General features: G+C 42.0%; 1 protein-coding gene and 2 long non-coding RNA genes across 4 annotated transcripts in view; 1 reads left to right on the top strand and 2 right to left on the bottom strand.

Annotated features, from left to right (window-relative positions):
* LOC139763415 (uncharacterized) overlaps window positions 1-27152 on the bottom strand; it is a 118524-nt gene that overhangs the window by 13530 nt on the left and 77842 nt on the right. Inside the window, exon 1 of one of the 2 annotated variants that reach the window (XM_071689439.1) lies at window positions 5391-5615. The exons of the other annotated variant lie outside the window; for it this stretch is intronic. Coding sequence (XP_071545540.1) covers window positions 5391-5430 — 40 coding nt within the window. The 5' untranslated portion in view covers window positions 5431-5615. Of the gene's footprint in view, window positions 1-5390; window positions 5616-27152 lie in introns of those variants that run through there. 2 annotated transcript variants of the gene reach the window in all.
* LOC139763417 (uncharacterized) lies at window positions 106-6173 on the top strand. Its single transcript, XR_011716116.1, has 2 exons — window positions 106-805; window positions 5609-6173. It is a non-coding gene; the product is annotated as an uncharacterized lncRNA (long non-coding RNA).
* LOC139763408 (uncharacterized) lies at window positions 12621-15712 on the bottom strand. The gene is made up of 2 exons (XR_011716115.1): window positions 13744-15712; window positions 12621-13190 (listed from the first exon to the last, which is right to left on the bottom strand). It is a non-coding gene; the product is annotated as an uncharacterized lncRNA (long non-coding RNA).

Raw genomic sequence — 27152 nt, 5'->3', positions numbered from 1 at the left:
TGATGACACAGGTCACAATGTTATGATGATGACACAGGTCACAATCACACTGAAAATACATCCATGTTGTACCAGGTCTTGAGTCAGGTCAACTAAATGTTTTTCTCTAACCACAAAATGCAAAACTCTATTTTTCCTCTGGTATACACACGTGTAGTTTCAATCCACTTACAGACATTAAATGAAATACTTTCACCTGTGAAATGTGCTCGTGAAAATAAGCAGGGTAAAAATGCTAAACTTTTTGGAATATAAACAATACCGTCTGAGTGTAAAGGATTAGCGCTGGTTATGAAAAAATTTAAGACAAAAAAATTTCGATGAAACTAACTATAACAACAGAGACGATAATCCTCCAATCCTGTATCCAACGTCGCCTTTAGGGAAAAACAGTCACTGGATGCCTGTAGTCGACTTCAAGTACAGAACTGGCAATGTGAAGCGCTTCGGAAATGAAGAAGTGAAGCTTCGAGGGAAGATTTGTTTCACACACACACACACAGACACACAGTGTTGGGACTTGTGTCTCCCTGTGTGGATGGTGTCGTGATATGGAGCTTAGAAACCACGGACGCTGACGATCTCCCGGGTGGAAGATGTCTGCTGATCCACCTGGATGTGCTGGAGACTCCAGGTGACACCCACGGGACAACCATCGCATCTGGAACATCCTGAGGACTTCGTTCTGGACGCGAGGTTGTGAGGAACTCAGGGCACACGACGGAGGAGTCTGGGTTGCACGTGTGTGCGACTGATTTTTGAGATGTATCATAAGTGATGTGGCGGATCACACCGTGTTGTCCAGGTTAGGCGTACTGCATAACCCTGAGTCGCCAAGGTGACGAAGTTGAACGGAACGAGGTAGTCTCGCCTGGAACTTTTGTGATGACTGAATTGGCTATTAGGAAATTTCCTTAATATTCTGAACTATTCATTAAGAAAGGTATTTTGTCCGAAATGATTTTACAGTTGATGTCTTGATCAAATATGCTTACGTAACTGATATGATTATCTTCGTCTGGATCGTATCAAAGCAAGGCTGTTTTCTCTCTAATCTCGACAGTAAATTTTGGGTATGGTTTCGTACACTTGTATTAGACTTATAGCTATTGTGTGTACGAACCGTAAGATATTCACCTGAATTAATAGAGCAATAACTAAACTTGGAAATAATCATATCAGTAGAGCAATTTACTTGAAGATATCGTAAAGTAATATAAAGTTATCTAGTGGACAGAAGAGATCCTTTCCTTATATGTCGATGAATGGCATGAAGTGTAGACCAAGCAGTACCAGTCTCTACTAACGTGACTCTGGTTCTGTTGTCTCGTGGTGTTTCCTCTGTCCTTCCAGGTAGTGTTTTACATCACTGACCGCAACGTTTTACAATGAAAACGTTAACCCGCCGCTGGTCAACATGACACGATTGGAAACGTTCATCATAACAACACGCTATACGATCATTTCTCACGCAGCACAACAGGTACGCAACAATTACCTACGAAGATATTTTGCCTTGAAGGTAGAGCGAACGCGTAGTGCTCACTACCTGCTATTGTTTGTTTAGCAACTTTCTCTAATTCATCTCTCTCTACCTGGCGATCATACAACAACGCAATATCCAGTTTCATAAACATCCGACATCATCATAGTTTCCTGCCTTACTGTGAACATTCTTGGTATCATTCCACGCATTATTTGGTTCGTGTGTTATATCATCAATATGTTCGTTATATTAAGATTATCATTATAGTGTAGAGGAGAAACAGGAACCATCCCGAGATGACTGTGATGATGAAGCCTCATGATAGTTCATGGTTTGACGAGGTCACGAGGTTAACGAGCGATGTGGTGGTTGACGTCACACTTTATGAATCGGTTGGATTCACGTTCGAGCACCTGATTCGAGCAGTCGAGGCACGTGCATCTGAAGAAATCTGTCCACATCCCAGCTGGAGTCACGTGTAAGCAATAGGTTGAGACACGTGTTCGAGCTCTGGGTTTGAGCAGGTGGTTCACCGCCCTCGTGGTCTAGATACAGTCTGAACCATCCGGTTGTTGTTGTAAATGGGTTGTTCTTATATATTTGTTAGTGGGTGAATTAGCGTCGTGTGTGTGTGTGTGTGTGTGTGTGTTGTTACACTTGTACGACTGTTCATGTAAATTTGTTGTTGTTGTCGTCGTCTGTTTATGATGAAGGCCCCAGACGCGGGCCAAAGTATGTGCGTATGTTGCAGTTTTGTTCGTGTTGTCACTTTGGATGTACCAGTATAATGTGTGGGATAATGTTCTTGTGCGTGTGTGAGTATTATTGTCGTTCTGGGGATGGATGTTGTCTTTGTGCATATTACGTTCGTGCGTGTTTGCGTCACCTGTTCTTATCTGTGCGTTTGTCTACGTTGTATTTGCGTTGCTTTGTGCGTATCCTTACTTGTACATTGTCCTGTGTTGTGCGTTTGTTTACTTGGTGTGTGAATTTGTTGTTCTTGTTTCGTGCCTACTGATCTTGTCTGCACGCATGTGTTCTTGTTTGTTGTAACCACATTAAACTGGAGTCTTGTGTTTTGACCACTCAATGTCCCCCCCCCCCCACCTCGTTAACCATTGAACAACCTCCTCCCCGTCTCACCAGAAATTTCTGGGGTTAACCGCTAAGCGACGGAGCAATTCATTTCCATGACAATGGTTGGTCAACGTTTTTTGTTCTTTCCCAACTCCGGGCAACTGGAACTTCTTTCTATACAGGTTATCTATACAGAGAGGCACCAGTTTGTGGTACAGGAAACTGTTACTGTCGGCCACAGACAATTATCCTATTGCATGTGTGTGTGTGTGTGTGTGTGTGTGTGTGTACGTTTTCGTGCCTCTGTATATTTGTTTGTAAATTTGTTTTATTTTTTTTGTAATGGTTTGTGTTTCCTTGTGTTTGTTTTCGTGCGTGTGTTGACCTGTGTTGCATGCTTCACATCATCATCCATCATTACTGTGGTCACCGTCGTTTAAGAAACTGTTCAGGTAACTGTGAGGCTGTGTCTCACGTCTGTTACTCTCTGTTGAACAGTGTCATCCTCCACACACAACTTGACTCCTCCATCCACATACTTTTACAACTTTTTTTCTGTGTTATTCGAGAGAATACGCAAAAAGATGTCATTTTCTCGAGTCTGCAATACGGAACTCATAATACAATTAGCATAGTTATCGTGTATAACTACGTAGCATAGCTAATTAGCATAGCTACTACCTAACTAGCTGAACTTTTTGTAAATGATAAGTATAATCTGGTTTTTATCGTCAACTGTTTCCAGTTATCATCTGACGTGTTCGTAATACGCACAAACTCGCGTTACAATGACAAGGTTGAATTTGTGAGCAGTTGACAATGATCACAAAACAATTCGATTATAAACAATTCTATATTACAAAGTAGTTCTCTGATACCATACAAAATCTGCCAATACAATAATCAAACTTTTTACTCATTAGCACTGGACTGTCTCGTCCATGGACGATGACACAGGCGCACCAAAGACGACTTCTTCAGTTGCAGCTTAACCTTAAACAAGCGGAGTCCGGTAGCACATTTGTGGTTTATTCCTCAATACATTAATCAGTCATTACTCGATCATTCGATAACAATAGGTTGATCTTCTCCATCCTCATCCATGGCAACATTACCATCCTTGATCATAAAACCATTAGTCTAGTATTCTTCATTTCCTAATTGCCTAACTACCAGTTACATCAATCAGGCTGGTTTTCTCACTGGCCATCGCAAGATTTAAGTCTTCGTCATTTTGTTATATATGACTCTGAGGACGACCGATTTATCTTATAACTTTACCCATAAATTTTGACTTGGCATAAATATTGCTTTCGCCTTCCCCAGCACGAGAGGAAAGTCGCCCTCATGCAAATACTTTCCAGACATTACCAGAAGCAACCAGACAAAATGAATCCCAGCACAAACGTCCAGTATACTCTTAATTACCTTGTCTCAAAAATATATTCTTGAAATATCATTCTATGGATAAATAATGTTGAATAATCTTGCAAGTTTTCGAGATCAAAGTGGGACAAAAAAGTAAGACTTTTACAATCGACAAAAAGTGAATGACTGAAGAAGAAAAAATAAGTCATGGGTTTAATCACATTAATCAATGATGATCTATAACATTAATCTTCTCCATACAAGAATATATTCCGAATTTGCCAGAATTTAAGTTCCCACGAACAATCCAAGTGAGGAACCATCATCGAAGCGTTGGGCAGTGGGTCCCCACCTGATCTACCGTGAAATAAGATAATCCCTCATTAGCGGGCGGGACACTGGACGTATTTCGTACCTGATTTCTGCCAGCTTGTGTGTATGTGTGTGTGTGTGTGTGTGATTAATTATTCTTACTGTACGGAGGGAGTTTTACATTCGTAGAGCCCAATCTTTTCTACAATTTTTTTTTTAACATTTTAAACGTCTGTATTCTGTCTGCATCTACAGTTCTCTCACACCTCACAGTGTATGTGTGTGTGTGTGTCATGTGTGTGTGTGTGTGTGTGTGTGTGTGTCATGTGCTCTTTGGTTGCGATATGTGGGTCACTGTCTACACCGTGGAACTATCACAGGTTACAGTCCATTACTGTACTCCCCTTTCTAGTGATTATTCGCCTCTGTAACTGCCCTCCATGGATGAAACACGAACGTTGAAATTCTTCTCTGTACTTCAGATACAAAGATACAGACAACTGTACTGTGAACTGGGATACAACACTTACAGCAAACCTCTCCTCGTCTACATCACTACAGGGGACATTTCATGACATGTCTATTACCCTAGTAACCTACAATTCTCTGCATCGAATGCAAATCTTTTTCCACACAGACGTCTACAGCAGAGTACATGTACAAGAAGTACACTTTGTACCAACATATATATTCTTTATAACATATGGAGAATTGCTGCAACAGTACACATCTACAGTGTTACAGGTCTACACTACGATGCATCTACAATATACACGTCTACAACACTATACATCTACGGTGTTCCACGTCTGTAACTTGCCTGTAACGCGTACATGTCATCTTGCAACTCTTGTACAACATATCATATGAAACAGTTTCTTAAACACGACATACACCTGCAGGCCCACAACACGCCGTGTTTGCCTCCACCACACATTTTCAACACACTTCACGTCTGAATAAACACAAACACTATACCAAACCAACACTGTATCACGATCATCCTGTCACTCAAAGCGTCCTCTGCGTCCACACTGAACGAGTGAAAGAAAAAGTAAAAACTACCAGCATTTTTGTTATAGTATTAAGGTGATTAGAACTCCAAGGATTAATGTGTACATGTGTGTTTCACTATATTTTAACCTACCTGTCAACGCTAGAAGCAACACCATTACGTCAGTCTTCATTATTGCAATATCAACAATATTCTTGTCCAAACAAAATCTGATTTCTGGATTTCGTTTATACACCAACTGAGATTTTTTCTGTTTCCCACAAACTCATTGCCACAAGGTCTATCGTTGAGGCAGTTTAAATCATTCTATTTCCCGTCTTTACACTCTTCTATTTTTTTCTGTTTCACAGAGACGAGAAATGTGTTCCGGCGTCTCACAATACACGCAGAAGGCGCTGACGAAGGAGACCTTCTACTGGTAGGGGAAGTGGAGAACGTGGGAGTGATGGAGGCGAGGGAGGGGTGCCCGCTACCTGGAGCACAGACAGCGGGGGAACCACATAGGGAGAAGGTCGCTTGCTGACTGAGCGACAGTTCGCAACGCGACGGTAGACGGACCAGCAGACGGACGGACGCGAGACACAAGTGTCGGAGCACGACGACACATCCACACCACGACGACCACCTACTTTAATCACCGCCCGCCGCCACGCCCCAGCCAGGAACCGGGTCATCGTCATCATCGTACGAGGAAGGAAGGAAGGAAGGAAGACCCGGGAAGTGATCACAGACGATTAATCCAGATTCAACAACGGACGAAACACTCAGGAAGGTTCTGCTTCAGCCACTGTGTTGTCGGAGGTATCCACTTCCGGAGTCTTGGCCTCTACATTGTTATTCTATCATTGATATTTGACGAAAAATGTATCACATCATTCATTTTGAAGATGTTTATATAAATAAAACGTTTGTCTATTCATATGTATTAAGTATATTCATATACGTTGAATAAACATGTCAAAAAATATGTCGAGACGAAGAGGAAAATTTATAAAAGTATGAGAGGTGATTGGTGTAAAATTTGTAATTACGTTTCGTTCTGTTCAGACAACAAAAGAATATGAAGAACAAAAACAAGGTCGTCGTCCTCTTGATGATGGTTTTGGGATTATTTCTTCATGAACTTGCCATGAACGAAACAATTATTGTAAGTCTGAATTTAGGTTTTGAAATTTCAAATGACATCATATGACTCCTGTGTGGGTGGCTGAAGTTTTAGTCACTGAGGCAATGATTATGACCGATGGTCTCAGGGAAAATGACTTTGTTAATGGTTGTGTTTACGATTTAAATCATTGCATTGTTAAGTGCCATTAACACCACAGTGTCATGTTAACCGTCCAGAACTTTAGAAATAGTAAGGATTGTGGATGTATCATAAATGCAAATTTGATATCAATGTCGCTTTTCAATACGAAGATGCCATACGAAATTCTTCGATAAGAAAGTTAACGTTTCACCTGGTGAGTAATCATGATGTAGACTCGCTTTAGTGTAGAAATTGATAATGTAGAAGGACGACGACCCACCTCGCCTATCAAACAAATGCAGTTTTCAACGTAAAGTATACCCGCCACACTAGGAAGTGTCGCTATGGCTACATCGAGTCCGAGGTATGCAGCACCAGGCCTGACAACCTCGTCCCACGGTCAGGCACAGGTCACCCTCACCTCGCCTGGTCACGTAGCATTAGTTCCTTCGGTCAACACATCCACGTTTTCCTAAGGTCAACATATCCACTTTACTCTAGTTTTCCTAAGGTCAACATATCCACGTTACTCTAGTTTTCCTAAGGTCAACATATCCACTTTACTCTAGTTTTCCTAAGGTCAACATATCCACTTTACTCTAGTTTTCCTAAGGTCAACATATCCACTTTACTCTAGTTTTCCTAAGGTCAACATATCCACGTTACTCTAGTTTTCCTAAGGTCAACATATCCACTTTACTCTAGTTTTCCTAAGGTCAACATATCCACTTTACTCTAGTTTTCCTAAGGTCAACATATCCACTTTACTCTAGTTTTCCTAAGGTCAACATATCCACTTTACTCTAGTTTTCCTAAGGTCAACATATCCACGTTACTCTGGTTTGTGTTCACCTGGTCATCTGACTCTGTGTCCCTCATAATGACTGGAAACAGAGTCGAAAGCTTGGAACTCCTGTGTATATTTTTCCGTCGAATTTATTCACGACGTGTGAAGGAAAGCTTTTTCCTTTCATTTGTTTGCATGTATCTATCACAGGGGGTCTCTCTCTCTCTCTCTCTCTCTCTCTGCACTTGACCAACATCCACATTTGTGGTGGTAGTAATAGTGGTGGCAACGATGGTGGCAAGGGTATAGGAGTAGTAGCCCTGATGGTGCTACTCACCAGTGTGTGTGTGTGTGTGTGTGTGTATGAGGGCCGTTGTGTGGGCCACGTCCCCGGACGTGCACTAACCAGCCTGGTCTGTATATACACGTGTAGCGAGGCATGATCCTCCCCCGCACCAGGGCGTCATGCTCCGCTGCAGGAGTAAATACAATCACTACATCTAGCTGTTGTATTCGTGCAGACTCTATTTTTCTATTTTTCTTTCCTGCTTGTTGTCTGCCTGCGTCGTCTGGTGCTCGTGTGTGCGCGTGTTGTCACACTTGCACGTTCCGATTTACTTAGTTTCCACCTGTCAACTGTTGAATGCATCACCACGCCGACCTAGTCTCCCTCCCTGTCGTGTTTACCCGAACAAATATGTTCTAATCCTACTCGTTCTTCTGTGCCGTGGCGGACACACTTGTGGTCTGCTAATGAGGCTTACCGTTCAACAGAGACACGCTCAAGTGTAATTAATGCCAGCGACTTGTTAGTAAAGCTGATAGTGATAATACTTTTTCATACTAACTAGGAATACCTGTGAGAGGAGAGGGACTTGCGAAAGGTTGCCTCAACGCTTCTTTTGCCTATGACGGATATTCTCGTTTTGAACATTTTAAGTTTGCGACGAAGGTGAAAGAATGTTGTGAAAACGTTGTGTGTTAGTGGGCGTGTCCACACAAAGAGAGAATGCAGATCTAGAGCCAAAATTCTGATGTAAACAGAGAGCGAGGGGTTCGACCCCTGATTCACGAGCCAGTGGGCTGCTGGCTCGTCGCTCGACCGGCCGGGGAGAACCACCAAACCGTTAAAGAAAATTACCATGGCTTGCATTAAGACTCGTCACATTAATTAGGGAGGATTTTCCTCCGAAACTACGAGTCACGGGCCGTCTGGAGTGAGGCAGTAGGTTGACCATCGTCACTGTCTGGGAAGAAGAACAACCGAGGATGAACGGAACTCAGCGGTGCGTGAGGGAGGTGAGCATACGCCTTGTGGCGGACCACGAACCCTGTGGTCGACAGGCTAGACAAGCGGCTTTACTGCTTCACCAACACAACACAATCTCATGTGAACAACAGGCACCCGAACACAGGCCTACGTCTTTTCTTTTTTTTTTAATTTACAAACCACTTTAAGTATGCAAATAATTCCCACGTCTCACACTGGTTCACATGTTCAGAAATGACGCAAGACAAAATATTTTTACTCATAACTTGGATAATACGCTTCCAAATCCTTTAGTTAGATGTAGTGACATTTCCTGGTTCATTCCAACTCGCCTCTTCCAAATACCCACATATATTCAAATGTCAATGTTACTTGGATACTGACATGGGTTACCCAAAGCTGTTTTTCCTAATATTTGGTATTTTTTATTATTGATAATCATATTGATCTTAGTGTTGTATTAATGCCATTATGAACAACTGAAGACTGTGGTTCATGACGTGCACACTGGTGGAATGGTTGTGTGATGATGTGTCCAGTAACACAAATGGATGCGGTACGATATTTCATGATTTTAAAAGTCTTGCTCAAGAATTTACAATTTTGTGTACATCAATACGTATGTATGAGTATAGATATACCTGCTTATAATTCACACGAATTTTATCAATTTCACATTGTGCTACAGTAAGCACTACGTACATTGTAGTGAATAAAACAAAATAATAGGTAAGTTACCAGTCTTAAGACTCTTATTTTCTTTCATGTATTTTGGTACTTTTGTTTTCTGTAATAAAGAAATCACATGGGAAACACTACTACATTATTACCTAATGCTTTTCGCTTGAACATTGAAAACATTTCTTTGTTTGTGAATATTCATGGGAAGTAGTAAGGAATAGATGTCAGCAACGAATGGTATAGATGTAAAGTTAATGGAATACTAAACAAAAAATCATAGATATCTGCAATCATGATTAATGACCAGCCACCTACGATCGTCAACAAGGGACAATGGTAGTTATAATCATTTCCTCTCCATGCACTGGGTTGGGTTCCTCGCTCATCGCATACATCTAGCGGTAATTCCCTGAATCAGTTAACTTTGGAGGTAAAAGATTAGAATGCATGGGAGAAACTGGGAAATGGTTGGCGGGTCGTTAGTGAGGAAGTGTGGGACAAGGAACAGTGGTTAGGGAAGAACAGAATGATAGCAAGACTGCTAACCTCATACTAGTAAACTTCACAGGAATTAGTAATGAAATAATTGCTAACATCCGAATACATCTTCGAAGTAATAATTAGGTACATTTATGAGATAATTTCTCAGACATTGTCCATAGGTCACTCTCCCGTCTTCAACCAAGAGAGCTTTTATGTTCTACTTTCACAATCACAATTCATTGAAGTACAAGTTGTGTATTGATTAAATTCGTGTGTAAACGTATGTACAATATACGAAGGTAATGTAAAGCATACAGGTACCACAAGGGTCACAACTGGGTAACAAGCGTCGGACGCTCGTTATATTAGTTTCTTTGTTTACCGTTTATGATTAACGTTATCATTAACATTGTTTATCTTGGAAATAAACGTAAGAGGACCAATAGTTATGACTAATCACATTCTTATAACATAAATGGAAAGACATAGTCATCAAATCCTTTGGTTGTCGAATAGATGAAATCATACCTAGAGTTTTTTCTATTGCTATCATTGCTCGGTAGATGTGCAAGAATATCCCCTTTCTTTATATAGTGAATTTGTGATGTCAGGGGGTGTGTGTTGCATATGAGGTCAGGGGGTGTGTGTGTTGCATGTGATATCTGCGGGTGTGTGTGTGTGTTGCATGTGATATCTGGGGGTGTGCGTGTGTTGCATGTGATGGTGTGTGTGTGTGTTGCATGTGATGTCGGTGTGTGTGTGTGTTGCATGTGATGTCTGGGGGTGTGTGTTGCATGTGATGTCTATGTAGGGGGTGTGTGTTGCATGTGATGTCTGGGGGTGTGTGTTGCATGTGATGTCTGTGTAGGGGGGTGGGTGTTGGATGGATGGAGCCATTACGTCAGGCTAGGGTGTTGGGGAGGATGTGGTTGGTCACACCACCATGTGGTCAGCGGTTCACCCACTTTACTCCTTCCTGTTCTATAACCCTTGATCATGATGGTCCGAGGGCTGATCAAGACTCCAACACCACGACGGTGTGAACCTTGAATACGACGGTACAATATTTATATACAACAGTACGATCCTTGAGAACGTGCGTTATACCAGAGAGTCGTACAGTCGTATCCACGAATTACTTTGGTCTTTCTAATAGTCTCTTGTCCTTCACAGACACGATCCTTCATAACACCTTACCATCATCAGTCTATCAACACAGGTCCACTTGGCGCTAGTGTTAACATGATGCATCAGATTATCTGTGATAAGAATTGTCTACTTGACTATGACGGACGAGTCCCGGTGTGGCTTCCACATCTTTGTGTTGTGGTGTGACCGACCGTTCTCGTAGCAGTTTACCACCGGCACTCAAACCCCCACCGACCACCCTAATGCTCCAGCGCTTTAATTACCACCAACCAACCAACCTCCCTCTCTCCCTAGGATAGACCGTCTATGGCCTCCACGTAAAAATAGAAAGAACAGTTTCCAGATGACACACACACGTATATCCTCTGGTTTCATTCGTTGGTGCTTCGTTGTTCCACTAGGCCAGTTCTAGATTTCCCGGATGGTTCAGTGGGTTGGTACTTGCGGTCGTCACCAGTGGTGATGAGTTTCGAACGTGGGGTCTCGAGTCTCAGGGTCATCAGGCATAAACCACAACGCCATATGCTTCCACCGCCGTGGTTGACGTCACACGACCGTTGAGTGTTGATACAAACTACTTAATCAGACTATTCACAGCACAAGCTAACCATCGACATATATGAATTATGGCTTGTAGGCGAAGATCTTTAAATTATTTGCAATAATGTTTTAACTTGGTCGTTTGTGATTTGTGCGGAAAAAAAAATTGATATCTAATATTCTTGAAACGAATAATTATCTTGCTAGTTTTTGCCCAGTGTCCACATGTTCGTTTTCTTAATTACGACCAATGATCAGTAAACACGTCAGAACCATCACTTCGTTACCCTTGCAATAGTTCATGGTGTAGTATGAAAATCCTTTATCAGTTACATACTAGCCATATCATCCGTCCTTTGAACAAGCGTAATAACTATTATAATTACATTTCTTAAACACGTCTTAAGAACACTAGTGAATATTCAGTAATGTTTACTGAAAAATGGAGTTGATTAACCAGTAGCCTGCCACCCATAAGCTCTCCCTGTATTTCTGTAGAGCATTATGTTATCCACTGAAATAAACGACTTCTTGTTATAATAATGGTTTGATATCCTGGCAGTTTTTCATGTTCCCAAATACCTCAGTTGGAAACAGTTATCCTGTATACGGATTCTGGCTCAGTGTTAGTTATCCAAACTGATCATCGAAGCAGTTTAAAATATGTTTAGTAATTAGTAAATTGCTTATAGAATTTAAATCTTCGCACGCAATCTTATTCCACTTAATAATCAAAATACCAAAATTTACCTCAATTCATGGAGAAAAACAGCAAATGTGACAGTTGATATTCAGCAAATTGTAAAGAAAATAATTCACGTGCTCACTGCCTTGTATCCAGTGATTACGTTTACACACTTGCCATGTACTTATATATAGTTCATCAAAGTTTGTAATGCTGTAGGCGGTTCTTTGCAAAACCTTAGTTTAAAGAAACTAATCTACATTTTCCTTAACCATGGGTTTCAAAATTTATACAATCTACCAGAATCAGCTTATTGACAAATTACCTTTTGTGCCTCCAGACATTTGTCAAGCATTCAGACACCTTATGTTGGATGAAGCAGTACTTGTACACCAATCTATAGACTAAAAAGACGAAATACCCAATAATTGCATACATACGGTCATATATTGCATATCTGATACTGCAGGTTTCAGTTGGATAAACTTTAAACAGTGGGAATGAAATAAACTTCGGCATTATACACACGAAATATATTAAATTCAATACATTACAATACAGTTCACATTAGCAGGTGGCTAGTGATCAACTTTCGTCTACCACTGGTAGACGATTATACCAAACGATCACCGATACCATATCTCGAGTATTGATACATCAGGAATATGTGACCTAACTACACCTTTACATGAATCCTTCAAGATCTAGTTTAACATTGAACATTCCTGTTAACACCAACTTTAAAGTACATCAACACGTCCTCATTTGTACTATATAAAGCACATGACCCCTAGAAAACATTCCACAAAAAGGTACTTGCAAGTTTTATAAACATTCCAAAAAGTACAAAATGAAAATAGTGCCTATAATATAAGTACACAGTACTTAAGAATAATCAATTGAAGATATGCACATGTACATTACACCAAAACTAAAGATCTAATTCTTTCAGGTGTCGACTGAAGCATGAGTCGCAAGGTGACGTCCGGTAGTGCACACCTCCAGCTAGTGGTGGGGCTGGTACAGAGGCCACAGCCACACCACCTCTATTTGGTGGCAGCATCTGGGGACCACTGCAACACGGAAGGCTGGAATTCCAAACCACCTTAGTATAACGTTAAGTATTACAAGTAAAATAATTAGCCTGTCACCCATGAGAGCTGTCACCCACGAAGGTACACGGATGTAGTGTGACCAGTCCTCTGAATACCCCATTATCTTAGCATATGAGCAGTGAGCCACAACTAAAGCAGCCCCTATTACTATCATGCAATTATCCACATTTCGCAATAATGTAGATTGCTACGGGAAAGTACTGAATAACGTAATATACTGGAGACAATCTGATATTTCATTGGTGGCTGTTTACCGGTCGTGGTAATATTGTGTAATAATCCTTCAATGTATTCTACCTTCCTGGCAGGAACTGGTCAAGACAAACTACGACGACTCCTGGAACATTGTATTATACAGGGATTTACCTGCACTATGGAAAATAAATACCAAAACTACAGCAACAAAATGCTCGTGTACAACGAAAAATATTCAACGGACAATGTCAAAAGTTCAACTCGGAACAAACTAATATATGACAATAATATATTCTATAATACTGATCGTGTAAGGACGTTTAAAACATACCTAGCACATTATATATATATATATATATATAAACTCACGAGGAGCTCGTCTGAGCGAACCGTCACGGTTGAGGCAAAATGGTTAAAAGACTCCCACTTTCCCCGGGAACTCTGATGACAGCTCTGCTACCAGCGCGCATGCGCACAATAAGAATCTATTTTTGTACCAAGGGACTTTTTAGTCATCAAACCACACAGAATATGTGTGTGAAGTACGGTAATAAAATATATGTGGAAATATTAAAGAAAAAAGATAAGAAAGTGAAAATATCACAAGAAGAAGAGAAAATGCTGGTAATGGGACAGTTTATGACGTCAAATCACTTGACCAACAGTTAACACTGGTGATCCACCACGGAGAAGGAAGTTTAACCACTCGTCCTTAACGATGACAAAAGAAAAAATAAGTTTTCGATCACATTTTAAGGAATTGTTTGCCCGGTAACGAAGGTTATAATAAATTATTTTATATTTTCCTGACAAGCTAGAAATACCAAGCAGTTCTTCAGATACAGAAAGTCGAAAATCCCATTAACGGAAACAGATAAATTCGACTTTCATGATTCTTTAGACGTAAGGCATGATGATTGGTTGGTGGACTTGTAACCTATCAAATGCCATCATGGGGTCATTAAGGCCATCAAATACAAGCAACATCAACCACCCTAATAATGTTGAACACGTACGTGTGTGGACGATCAATGTTACACCTCATACATTCTGACCGCATACATCATGTATGAGATAGTGGCCTGGTGGCCTCACCTGCTGGGAACAATGATATGTAACAAACATAATCTCATCCTAACGAACCATCCCTCTGGCTTACAACTTTCCTGGGGCGTTTTGAAAGATAATTCTATGACCACACACACACACACACACACACGCACACTGTATGTATATATGTTCCTTGTACTCAAGAGAGATCAAAGGTTTTACTATATCATTTATTTTCTGCAACTTGACATTACTAACACGTGTCAGAAAAATCTGTGAAGAAATTATTGGATATGTACAGAGCAGAGGATAACCAACGATTTCAAATTCGCTTGATGTTGACAGCCAATCCATGACTTTGCTTTTAATTTGTACCGGATCTTCATGATTCAACACGTCTCAACAATGTGTCATGTAAACAAGTGTTTTATTCAGCTTTTTTTCCTTGTGGTTTAGAATCATCCAACCAACGTCTTTTGTCCAGTGCAAGTGTGGAAGGACATTAATGAGGTGATACATATAAACACACTTCTAAACGCTATGTACTGTTTGGTACAGTGTTTGTGAGAAACTTGCTGTAATAAGTTAGATTCCGTAACTGATTCATGCCCAACACTTGACTGAACCACCGGCAACATACAGTACGGTCGTTACGGTAACATATCGTGTCTACAGCTCCCATCTGGAACGCGTATCAGATATGAGGAATTGGTTAGTTTACATCCTCATCAAAATGCTGCTTTTTCCTCACCAACTCGTAGTCAGAAATGACCTATTACCGGCATAAGTTCTTACCATCTAGAATCATTTAAGGTGACCTTTATTAATGATCTACGCACTGGAAAAGTAAGATTATTTTGCCCACATCTCGTCCGCTACCATCATGACCAAGCAAACAGCATCAAAATCTAGCAAATTATTGTTTCTATAGTACTCTCCATGACTGCCTCCGCTGACCCAACCCGTTATGTGACCTTCAATTAACCTATCATTGCGACGCTTGGTGTACTTAAACGGTTGAATTATTCACAGATAACGTGGGGACTCACAGGCAGTATGTGGTCAAGACCGAGAATGCCTCAAACACCAACAGTAACGAGGTAGTTCGAGTTTTCAATTGTTTTGACATTTGATCTTTGACATTAAAAGGATTCAAATGACCTGTCAATTATATAAATCATCTTATTAAATAATAAGTAAAGTACGGACTTTTAATTCTAGTATGATATAATCTTGAAGAACTTAAGCAATATCTTCCACCAATCGCAATGGCTCGTTTCTCTCTCCCACTACGTAATTATATTTGTCTCCCGCGAGACTCATCGTGAGGGATATATGTATCCAGTATTGTCAACTACAAGCGAGATACTTCCTCACAAACCTAAGAATAAGAGTATAATATTATGAGTTATGATCTCTGGTAACTGCTCCTCAGCTGGAGTGAGTGAATGAGGGAGGGTGTGGATAGTGCCACACATGATCGGGGTTGTGAGGTAGTCGCCTTATGGGATCCTGTTGGCAACAGCGTCGCGTCAAGCGGCAGCACAGGCTGTGTGTGTCAGCCACTCACTCACTCAAGTCCACTTTATTAAGCTTCCCTCCAGCCAGCCAGCCAGCAAGCCAGCCAAGCCAGCTGGCTGACGCTCAGCATCCAGACCAAAAATCTATCTGAATCACCAATGGTCCCACACATCAGATCTGGACCGTCCGACGATGACGTCGCGATGGGCTAATAAATGACTGATTTATTCACGTTAAATAAATAAATGCTGCATGACTAAGAAAATGTCACGTTACGAAAGCATGCTTGAACCCGAGGTCCCTGAATCACTAGAGCGATCACAAGGCAACACACGAATGTTGGCTGTTTCATCAGTCAGCGTTGGAAGAATTACCATGGAAATATTTTAATATAACTCTCTCTCTCTCTCTCTCTCTCTCTCTCTCTCTCTCTCTCTCTCTCTCTCTCTCTCTCTCTCACACACACACACACACACACACACACACACACACATAAACACACACACACACGAGTTACTTATCAAGAGTATATGTAAAAAAAAATGTCTCTTTAGTGTTAAAGAATATGTGAGACACAGAAGTGAGTGAGTAGATTTCCTTAGTGCAACAAGTCATAAATACTTTCCCTGAAATCTCCCATATACACAGAGAACACAAGTGTGGCTTCCTGAAGTCCTTTACCAACATCTTCGTGTCGCCTGAGTCATACAGTAATCAAACAACTGTCAGCAGCAAATATTGGCATAACAATCTAATAAATAAATAAGGAAATTTTCAGCAAGATGTTTACATTAAACAAACCGCCAGTTGAGCCACGATTAAATGCTTCTTAAGTTTAGTAAATAAAAAAGCACAAAGAAATTCTACAGATGGTATGTATACAAGGGAGGGACACAGTTAAATTCACTCAGTATAGAAGAGAGAAGAGTGATGGGTGACCTGATCACACTCTTTAATTCTGTAAACCAGACTGATGACGTAAACATTCAACAGTTCTTCGGAAAAATATAAGGGTACAATAACCATAGAAAAGTGTGTTATGAAATCAAGTATGAAGACACTGGTTTGTAAAGATAAGAAGTACTTTTATAGTATGAGTGGTGGAGGAATGGAATGTACCGAAAGATTATGAAAAGTTATATGAAGGCAGAGAAGGTTTAAGAAATGGGGGTCACACACACACACACACACACACACACACACGTCGTCCCCACCATCACCATCGTCAATTGAGGACTATCGGAGGTGTGGCCGACAGAACCCCATAAGATAGTGTGTTGTGTTGTCAAATTCAAAATGCAGTGACTTCTTTTATCTTTCCATTCAAAACTGGCTTCACGCAGATATGGATATACAATACGTATTGGATAAGTCTTTTAAACCTCTCTACTTACACATTAAGAGTGAAGGGTAATTAAATATACATAATGCACAGACTTAACAGCGTATGATGAAAAATATGTACTGAAAAAAGTATTTTTTTAACTGATGATGATAATTTATATTGGTATACCTATCAAGTTGGCTATAGGTCTATATTTCACGTGATATACTGGAACATAAATGCATGTCAATAAAATAATTTGGATAGAAAGCTTAAAAGAAAATATGAGTAGTTATGCCTTTTAATATTTTCTCTTGTGACGACGCCAGAATTTTCTCTTATGAAAGTCAATATTCACACAGGAACTCTAGTAAATTTTCATAAGCATACCGTTACATCTATAGCAACGCTAAAATAAGAAAGACACTGAAAAGCAGACCATAAGTATATATTTCTGGTATAACAACCAAAACTGATTCATAGCCAGAGGTCAGGTCAAAAAGGGTCAGGTATCTCGATCGTGATTCCTTGTTGCTCAGGTGTGGATAGACACACCTGGATCAAGCATACAATAATACTTGAGCCAGCCCTTCCTATACCCTCTATACGCACCAACAATACATGATCCCTCTGTGATTGCATTTATTCTTTACCATATGAGTTTTGCTAGAATGTTCATGGTGGCTTTTAATGATTTACTTTCAATATTCGTGTTGATAAGATTTAGGAGTTAAATACCTTGGGTGGGATAGATTACAACGTCCTTAGGAGCACCATGATCAAGTGTAAGGTTAACAGATTAAAAGAAAGGTATAATTATAGGAACCTAATCCATTCTTGGTCTTAATTGAGGCACTACATTCAAAAATGTAATCTTAAATATTCACAGAGATTTTTTAGAAAAAGTACAAGGTAAAACGATAAACACGTCAAGGCCATTAATGCAGAGTGTGTGTGTGTGTGTATGGTCTTATTGTCATGATCAACTGAAGATGTTTATGATTATTCAAATGATAGTCATTCGTTGACGGCCTTAATGACCCTGGCAGTTGATGGCCTCCTAAAGATCAAACAACTGACCAACAAATCAGAATAGAAAATATATCAACTTGAACCCTCTATATCCTTCATGTAAGTCTTGTCCAATATGATATAAAGGAAAACATCGCGATCTTCCTAAGTGTAAAAAACTAAGCAATAATAGCACTATCGAATAAATTAGATGTTGATGGATAAAAAAAAGAATATCAATCGATATATTCAACACATTCAGGTGGTTGGTGTTAGAGGTTAAAGAATATAATACGAGATTAATAGCGGATTCCCACAGTCAGGTTGTTGTCTATGCTGTTTAGATAACGCTGTACTATGAATCCCTGAGGTAAACTACCCACTTACCTCCTGTATGTTGTTAAAGATGACAATAACCTGAACTGGAATATAAAGAGAGTTTCTAAGACAAGAGAAAGACATTCATTCTTGGATGTTATTGTGTTGGTAAAGAAATTATAAGAGTCCGTGCGAAAAGACCTTCAACGAAAGAAAATGTCCTCGTTGGTTATTAGAGAAAACGGTATAGTGGCATCGTTCTCTTCGTTGTTCCACACTTTGTATTGGTATACATACTGTTACTTGCAGGCTCTGAACAGGCTTTACTTTCTCAAGACAAAAAAGTTAATCTGTAAATATGCTCTATTCTAAGATTTGTTTCATGCCTAGTAAACTAAGATCAAAGAATTCACAGAAGATATTCTAGTAGATCTAAACCAAACCCATGTCATTTTAATCTCTAATCCTAGCCACTGCTTGCGCCAGAGAAGAGATACCTGAAATTTCATGAAGATATCACTTGAAATAACCAGACATCTTTCAACGATTCAAGAAATAAATCAAGTGCCTCTGTTATCACTATATGGTCATTTAATCACTAGTTCTTTTCATTATTATCATTTGTTTTTCAGCGTTTTCTACTGTAACCTTATCTTTTACTGGCCAATGTATTCTATTACGCGCCTAACAATAACTTTCCTGCGTTTTGCACGTTATTTCCCGTTATAAAAAAAAAAAAAAAACGGGAGTTAAAGGAAAGCAGGCACCTTCGAGAGGTACTTTAAAAAGTATCAACAATACATCCATTTAAACGCGCGTCCTTTAATTAAATCCCCAGTGTTGACAGTCGGGCGGGAACCCAAGCGCGCCACCAGCAAGAACTTTAAATCCAGTATCGCGACATCTTCCTTTCTTTACAACCTAATTTCTCCGTTATTTATGGATGGATTTTTCCCTTTTTTTACCATATCAAAGAAGATAACAATATGCATAGATAAGACGAGTTCTGAGTGCAAATGATATTATTTAAGTCCTTTTTTTCACCAATTTAATTCTCTTATTTTGGAAAAATATTCCTGATCTCTGTGGGTATCACCCTAAATTCATTTCCCTGTTTGATAAATATCAAATGTATGTAAATTTACTATTTTTTTAGATCAGGTAAAACATATTCAAGGTCTACACTATCAGTGTTTAGCTCCTGCACACCAGTTTGGAAACCTATTATTGCCCACCACGGAAGCCAGAAAATCGGCATCTCTGGAAGTATCACTGTACAATATTGGGCGAGCAATTACAAAGTTAATGTTTAGATTATCAGCAGAAAAGGATGACACATGATTAAAGTCTTGACTCTTTTTTTCATCAACTTTAACATATCAAAAGGATGAAAAATAAATTCGTCTTATACTGATGTGGAAGCTCAAAATAATGATGCTTGAAGGAAGATAAAAATCCAATTTGAAAAACGGGTCCCCACTTCATACTAGGTTAGATTTCGTCAGCCAGAACCCAAAGGTCTTGCCAAACTTATCCCAGACACGAAAGCAAGACCTCTCAGTACCAGGAATATCAATATTCATCTAATACCAACCACCACACAAGAACATCCACAATCGCATCCACCACGACCTATATAAATTGTACAAACTGGTATCCAATACAGATCACTCATCTACCTATACCACACAAATCATCATCAGACATAAATCTATAGAACTACAACTTAATATTACTCACACGAGTTACCTTACATCACCATCCACACCACCTACAGAACGCCACCATCCACACAGATCTTCATCCACCACTATCCACAGAACTATCCACCTCACACCACACAGACCATCGTCCAGCACCATCTACTGGGAGCGACCACCAGCAGCAGCCTCCACCTGACATGCCTGACTCCATGAGCCTAAATCCCACTCCCCGGGGACGCTGCAGCTGGTGGTCACAGAAATGGGTCCCTAATGCACTGCTCTCTCTCTCTCTCTCTCTCTCTCTCTCTCTCTCTCTCTCTCTCTCTCTCTCTCTCTCTCTCTCTCTCTCTCTCCTGCTTCAGGAAAATGGGATCTCGTTTCCCCACCTTGGTCCTGGGAGGTAAGGTTATATCTTTGCCTCCTTCCCGGAGGGGTCGATATTTATTTGGCCATGCACCTCATCGAGTTACCCTCCGCTTGGGATGAGGTTCTGTTGACCCCAGTGAGGTGGAGACGGTTCTCTTCTCTGGCGAGGAGTATTACAGTGAGATGTAAGGGGTTCCATTATGTTTTCATCTACCGCAGGGGCTCAGGTTCCTGCCACAAATCTATTAGTAGCTACAGAGTTACGATTTCATCCAAAGTGGCTGTGAGAGGAGTATTCTAAGTTCACTAAGATAACTTATTGGAATTTTGGGGAGTTAGAGAGTTAGCTATTCACTGGACTCAGCTACAGAGGAATGATCGTTGCCCAAGTTGTCTGAATGTCATGAAACTGAATCGCACTTTGGGGAAGTTGTGTCGAAGTTTGGTTAAATTGGTCAATTGGTTGGGCGAGGAAGCGAGGGCGTTGGGTGAGGGTGAAGCCTAGCGGGTTCTGCTGAAATTGCCGTCCTGGCTTGACGCTTGACGACGCCCGGTGAAGTTTGATGAGAAGTGGGGAAATTGATGGTTTCTGGGGACGTCTGAGGGAGTGCGAGCTGAAGCTGGTGGTTTGTAGGGAGGTTTGAGCAAGCGTGTGATGTAATAGTGACTGTTTAATGTAACTTCTGCACTAAGACACAGATCTTGCTGTGCCACCAGGGGTCACGACCCGTGCTTTGCCACCAGGGGTCACAGCCCTTGCTTTACCACCAGAGGGGTCCCGACTCGTCCTGTACCACACAACAACACGACCCTCACTGTCTCAGTCACGAACCTATCAATGTCTCTTATGCACTACGTATCATCATAACATCCTGGTCTCTCCTGCCTCAGTCCCTAACCCTCCACCTCCTCCAACGTGTTGCCTCTCTCTCCCTTCCCCCCTCAAACCTCACCAACACTCCTCCCTCACCACCTACTACTCGCTCCCTCCTCCCTAACTCTCCCCCGTATCTTAACTCCCTCTCTTCCTCAGAACCTGACTCGCTCCAGCCTCACGCCTCGCATCCTCAGCTATGCCACGACCCTGGACGTGGAGAGCATGTCACTGACCCCGGCAGGTACCTGCTGCAGGATTCTGTCGCCAGTAATGTACACTGTTGGGTCTCCTGGCCTGGCGATGGCTCGCTGAATCCCCGTGTAGTGAGACGCCGTCACCTGCGTCACGTATAATACACCACCACACAACAACACTTCCTTGAGCATATCTTTTTTATATGTATCTTTTTTCGTAGCTTTTTCTAATGGGTCCCTGAAAAATTTTAGGTAAGTTTGTCTTTTGCAAGTCAGTTCATATTTCACATTGAATACTTCACATCTTTTTTTTACCACAATCTGCTGTAAAAACCTGAAGACTCTGAACTTAATCATGACAAACGACCTCATCCACAGACGGATCCACCCCAGACCTCTTGGGTTATGTATGACTTCACTTGTCAGGTGAGGAGGTTGTAGAATAGTTATTAACATAGAGAATATGGGAGCCACCACCACACAGCCTCTACCACACTGCCAGGCCTTGTTGCCACACACCCACTACAGGTAATTATGAAGAGCCGACGCGAGATTAACCTAACAAGATAGCAAATGAAAGAGTTGACTAAATTTCTTTAAAACCATAGTAAACACGAAGCGTCTTATACATATATATATATATATATATATATATATATATATATATATATATATAATCATACAAACTTCCAACAGCCAGGATCGAACCCGGAACCCCTGTGCAACAAGCAGGAGCGCTACCGCTAGTCTATGATCACCCATTAACAGAGAAATGACTATTTGAATACTATATACTCGAATACCAACGTGAGACGAAGGGTATTCGAGTATAGAGTATTCGATAGTCATTTTTATTAGGGGTGATCATAGCCTTGCGGTAGCGCTCCCGCCTGTTGCACAGGGGTCCCGGGTTCGATCCTGGCTATTGGAGGTTTGTATGTTCTATGAAGGTGCGCGTTCATATGCACTTTGTTCGTATATATATATATATATATATATATACGTATACTTTCGACAGATCAGGGCGATACAGCTCAATAGCTATTTCTGCTAACTGATAGGAAAAAGAATTACCAAGTAATGAAATAGACAGACACAGAGGAATACATGTATCCACTTTTCATACGAAAAAAAGATATTATCCCATTGTTTGCATACGGAATTTATCCCAGTTGAACACCGGACGCAGACAATAGGGAGGTCGGGTCTCGGCCCACACAATAGCTGGGAGGGAGCCTACAGCACCACGCTGATTGTCGACCTAAAAAGACTGTTGCCTCAATCCCACAGTGCCCATCCGTTTCCGGATTTAATCCCTGGATTTCACAACCAACGTAAGATGCTTGTTATGAATTAGGAGCGAGGAGCAAAGGAAAGAGGAGAGGAGAGTTTGTTGAAAGGGTAGTGTTGTAGGAGAGTTAGGCAGTGAGAGGAGAGAGAAAATAAAATGTGAGAAAAATGGAGAGGAGGAAAGAGGATGAGAGCAAAGAAAGGCTAAAGAAAAAAAATGAGAGCTGGAAAGAGGAAGGAGAAACACAAAGAGGAGTTGAATAAGAGGAAGAGTACACAGAGACAGAAAGACAATGAGACACATGAATCATTACCAGTAGAGTCCATTTACTCACTGAGGAAACCATGATAAGACTGAGTACTGTCGTAAATACTGAAACACCCCAGAAACCCCAAAATTGTGTATAACCTTTTCAAATGAAGCAAAATACTGAGTGACGTTTACGTGAACAAGAAGCAAACCATACTTGTCATGAGATCACTTGATGTTTGTGGATGGTTTCCCGGACGCTAGCAATTGTAGCACGTAAGTTACCAGGGAGCTGCTACCCCGCGGCCTCTGGAGCGGCAAAGTTTGCTCAAGTTACGGTCATCTCAGACTGTGGGGGTTGTGTACCGCTCTTTGTAACAACCAGTAAACAAAGTTGGTCTTTACAGTCAGTATTTTCTTATAATTACTTGATGTAACTTTTGCGTGGACAAAATATGCCTTCCGGCCGTCCACTAATTGGGATCATTAATTATTGTTCCAGGATGTTTTCAAGTACGTTCACAATCTCGCATCTTGGAACACATCTCGACTCTCGAGTAGTAAGCCCGATTCAGAACTAATAAAGTCTTCTTCCCAGAATGACAGTTGCTGGTTATGGCTTTATTAACCTCAGTTGCCTGTATTGACTTTATCAACTTCAGTTGTCCTGAGTATAAGATCTTGATGGTAAGTCTCAGAGGTGTGTCCCACCAGCACTGTGAGGGTGTTGGTTCTCGACAGGTGACGTGCGTTATGATGCTCTCAAACGGTCATGCTCGACTCAGTGTGCATCGTGTGGGCCGCAGACCCACGCCCTTGGTTAGTCTTGGTGGGGCTCTTCCACTCCATCTGCCGACCAGCCAGCCCACCTGGTCGCCTCTCAACTCGGTTGATTTTTCGAGAGAATTTACGACACGGCTTACGACATGTTGTTTACTTCCTGCACCAGTAGGGGAACAATGTATGTTGGTTATACGTTTAACGTACAGGTTTTAAAGCTAAGGGATCGTTTCCTCTGTAGCTTAAGGGATGAAAAATGAACGGAAGCTATAATGGTTCTTCATGAGAAACCTACATAGGATCAGCAGACACTTTAAGAGGCAAAACCTGTGTCTCAGAGCGACGCTCGACAACCAGGTTACGAAATCCAGGGATCTGGTCAGTGATGTGTGTGAGGCAGATGATCCCAGGATGTACTTGCAAGCGACACATGACCACCACGTACGGTACCTGCCACACTTCCTCCAGTGTCTCTGTATTTTACACAGAGGAGTTACCGAGACTCTTCTCTTCCAGTATGGTGATATGCTTCGCCCGGGCGCATCACCGACCAACACTTCCTTCTCAACAACTCCTAAGTCATTCTAACTGCATCGCCGTTCTTCACTAAGGTGTGAGACCTTCTAACGTGGGAGGGAACTGGAGCAGCCTCCTCCCACACCCCCATCCGCAGGTGGGTCGGCTGGTAGCACGGCCACAGCAGCAGCAGCAGCACCGTCAGCATGCTCTCAGAGAATCAATAGTCAGTTCACCGAAGGAGAGCCGTCGGTGCCTGGTGCTGCACGACCGGCCAGTGGTAGGATGCAGCAGATCCTGGTGCTGCACGACCGGCAGATCCTGGTGCTGCACGACCGGCCAGTGGTAGGATGCAGCAGATCCTGGTGCTGCACGACCGGCCAGTGGTAGGATGCAGCAGATCTGAGTAAGCTGTCGTTCTGAAGGTGAGGATCTGCCTGGCTGACGAGACAGGACAAGGATGACCTGCACTAAGACCATCCTCCAGATCCGGGCTGGGAGAGAAGCTTTATTTTCATCCTTTTCTACAATTGTTGTCAAAGTCGAAAAATATCCTGCAGGATGCCAAAGCATGATGCCTCAGAGAACATCAGACTGATGTCAAAGTGATGCTGTTCATACTCTTGAGTGAGCGATTCCTTCCTAAGTCGTGCACGATTACGGTAGGATGGTAACGTCAGAGCTTAGGATCCCCCCGTGACCTGAGGTACACTAGGAAGACTGTAGCAACAAGTCAGTGACAGGTATGGAAGGAACCATCATAAAGTCACCACAGATCTGGAATACAGCAGGAGCTTAAAGAGTGACATATGAGCCGCAGCCAACTGATACCTTGCAGTGATCAAACTTATCACCAAGCTTCACCAAGCAATTTCTTCGAGAAGGAGGAATTTCAATATTCTACAAACGACAGAACAGAATATGTGAAGATTTCCAATCCAGCGGAGTAATCAGTACGATCATATGAGAGAGAGAGAGACAGTGTGGGTGATGATGATGTCGAACCTCAGCCTAGGGGAAAAACAGGGACCCATGGGCGCCTCCTACACAGGTGGTGGCCACCAGTTTGTGCTGCAGACATGGTTCCCCCACCTCCACCACCTCCAACTTGCCACGTACCTCTAACTTGGCTGTGTTCTGTTAATAGTTTTCTCGGGTCGTAAAACCTGAGTTATGTGGGCGAGTCGATGTTTCTGCTGGCGCAGGACCCTCAAGCTGTGCGGTGCAAGTGTTATAACCCACATATAACCACACAACACAAAACACTTCCTCACACTCCTGCACTCAACCTACGTCCGTGGTCACCCGTGCTGGTTTTGGCCTTTGACCTTAGCGTCAAATGTTTGCCCTGGCAAGAAGAAATCTAACAGAGATGTCTATAAAGACTCCATTTCTGTATTACTGTGTAGAAAATGGATGCTGGAGCCGAACCTTAAACGCACCTACGACCATGATAAACATCCGCATGTTTTGTACATTTACATGATATATAACTTCCCCAGCAACTTTGCGGTGATCGCCTGGTTATAAACCCCGGTGGTGCTGCACGCTGGTCCTTCACCGTTTACCTGTTAAACAGACGTGCCGTCACCAACAGCATGTCCAGCAGAGTACCACCTGGTAGACGCAGGCCACACCTCGTACTCTTTTGAAATGTTTGAAAATATTCTTGGTGGAAAATGAATGTGGTGTAGCCAACTCTCTCTCTCTCTCTCTCTCTCTCTCTCTCTCTCTCTCTCTCTCTCTCTCTCTCTCTCTCTCTCTCTCTCTCTCTCCACGGCGAACTATTCCGAGTTTTTGAGACGAGAAACAAGTTCACGAGATTACACTGTGGCTGGCTGGCTTGCTGGCCTCCCCATGGGGACGGTCGGGGCCTGGGAGGAGCTACCACTACAAGCCGCCGCCGCTGGCAACACTGATCCACCCACTGTGGAGGGTTGCAGCGCTGATCCACCCACTGTGGAGGCTGGTAGCGCTGATCCACCCACTGTGGAGGGTTGCAGCACTGATCCACCCACTGTGGAGGGTTGCAGCGCTGATCCACCCACTGTGGAGGGTTGCAGCACTGATCCACCCACTGTGGAGGCTGGTAGCGCTGATCCACCCACTGTGGAGGGTTGCAGCACTGATACACCCACTGTGGAGGCTGGTAGCACTGATCCACCCACTGTGGAGGGTTGCAGCACTGATCCACCCACTGTGGAGGCTGGTAGCGCTGATCCACCCACTGTGGAGGGTTGCAGCACTGATCCACCCACTGTGGAGGCTGGTAGCGCTGATCCACCCACTGTGGAGGATGCCAGTAAGTTAACTTGCTATAAATCAGGTTAGTATGACATTAGGCTTTAGTAATCCTCAGGACCAGTTGTTGCAGAGCATTATGACAGTCGTACCTGCAGCCGGATGTCCTTACACGGGAATATCACCAACATGTACAATCTCAGCTTAACATTTCTGAAATACCTTGAACTTAACACAGCAGCCTGCCATGAACACAGCAGTCTGCCACGAACACAGCAGTCTGCCACAGACACAGCAGT

This window comes from Panulirus ornatus, chromosome 47 (genome assembly GCF_036320965.1).
Source record: "Panulirus ornatus isolate Po-2019 chromosome 47, ASM3632096v1, whole genome shotgun sequence".
Classification (NCBI taxonomy): domain Eukaryota; kingdom Metazoa; phylum Arthropoda; class Malacostraca; order Decapoda; family Palinuridae; genus Panulirus; species Panulirus ornatus.
The sequence above is the reverse complement of the archived record's forward strand: the minus strand, read 5'-3'. Positions and strand labels throughout refer to the sequence as shown.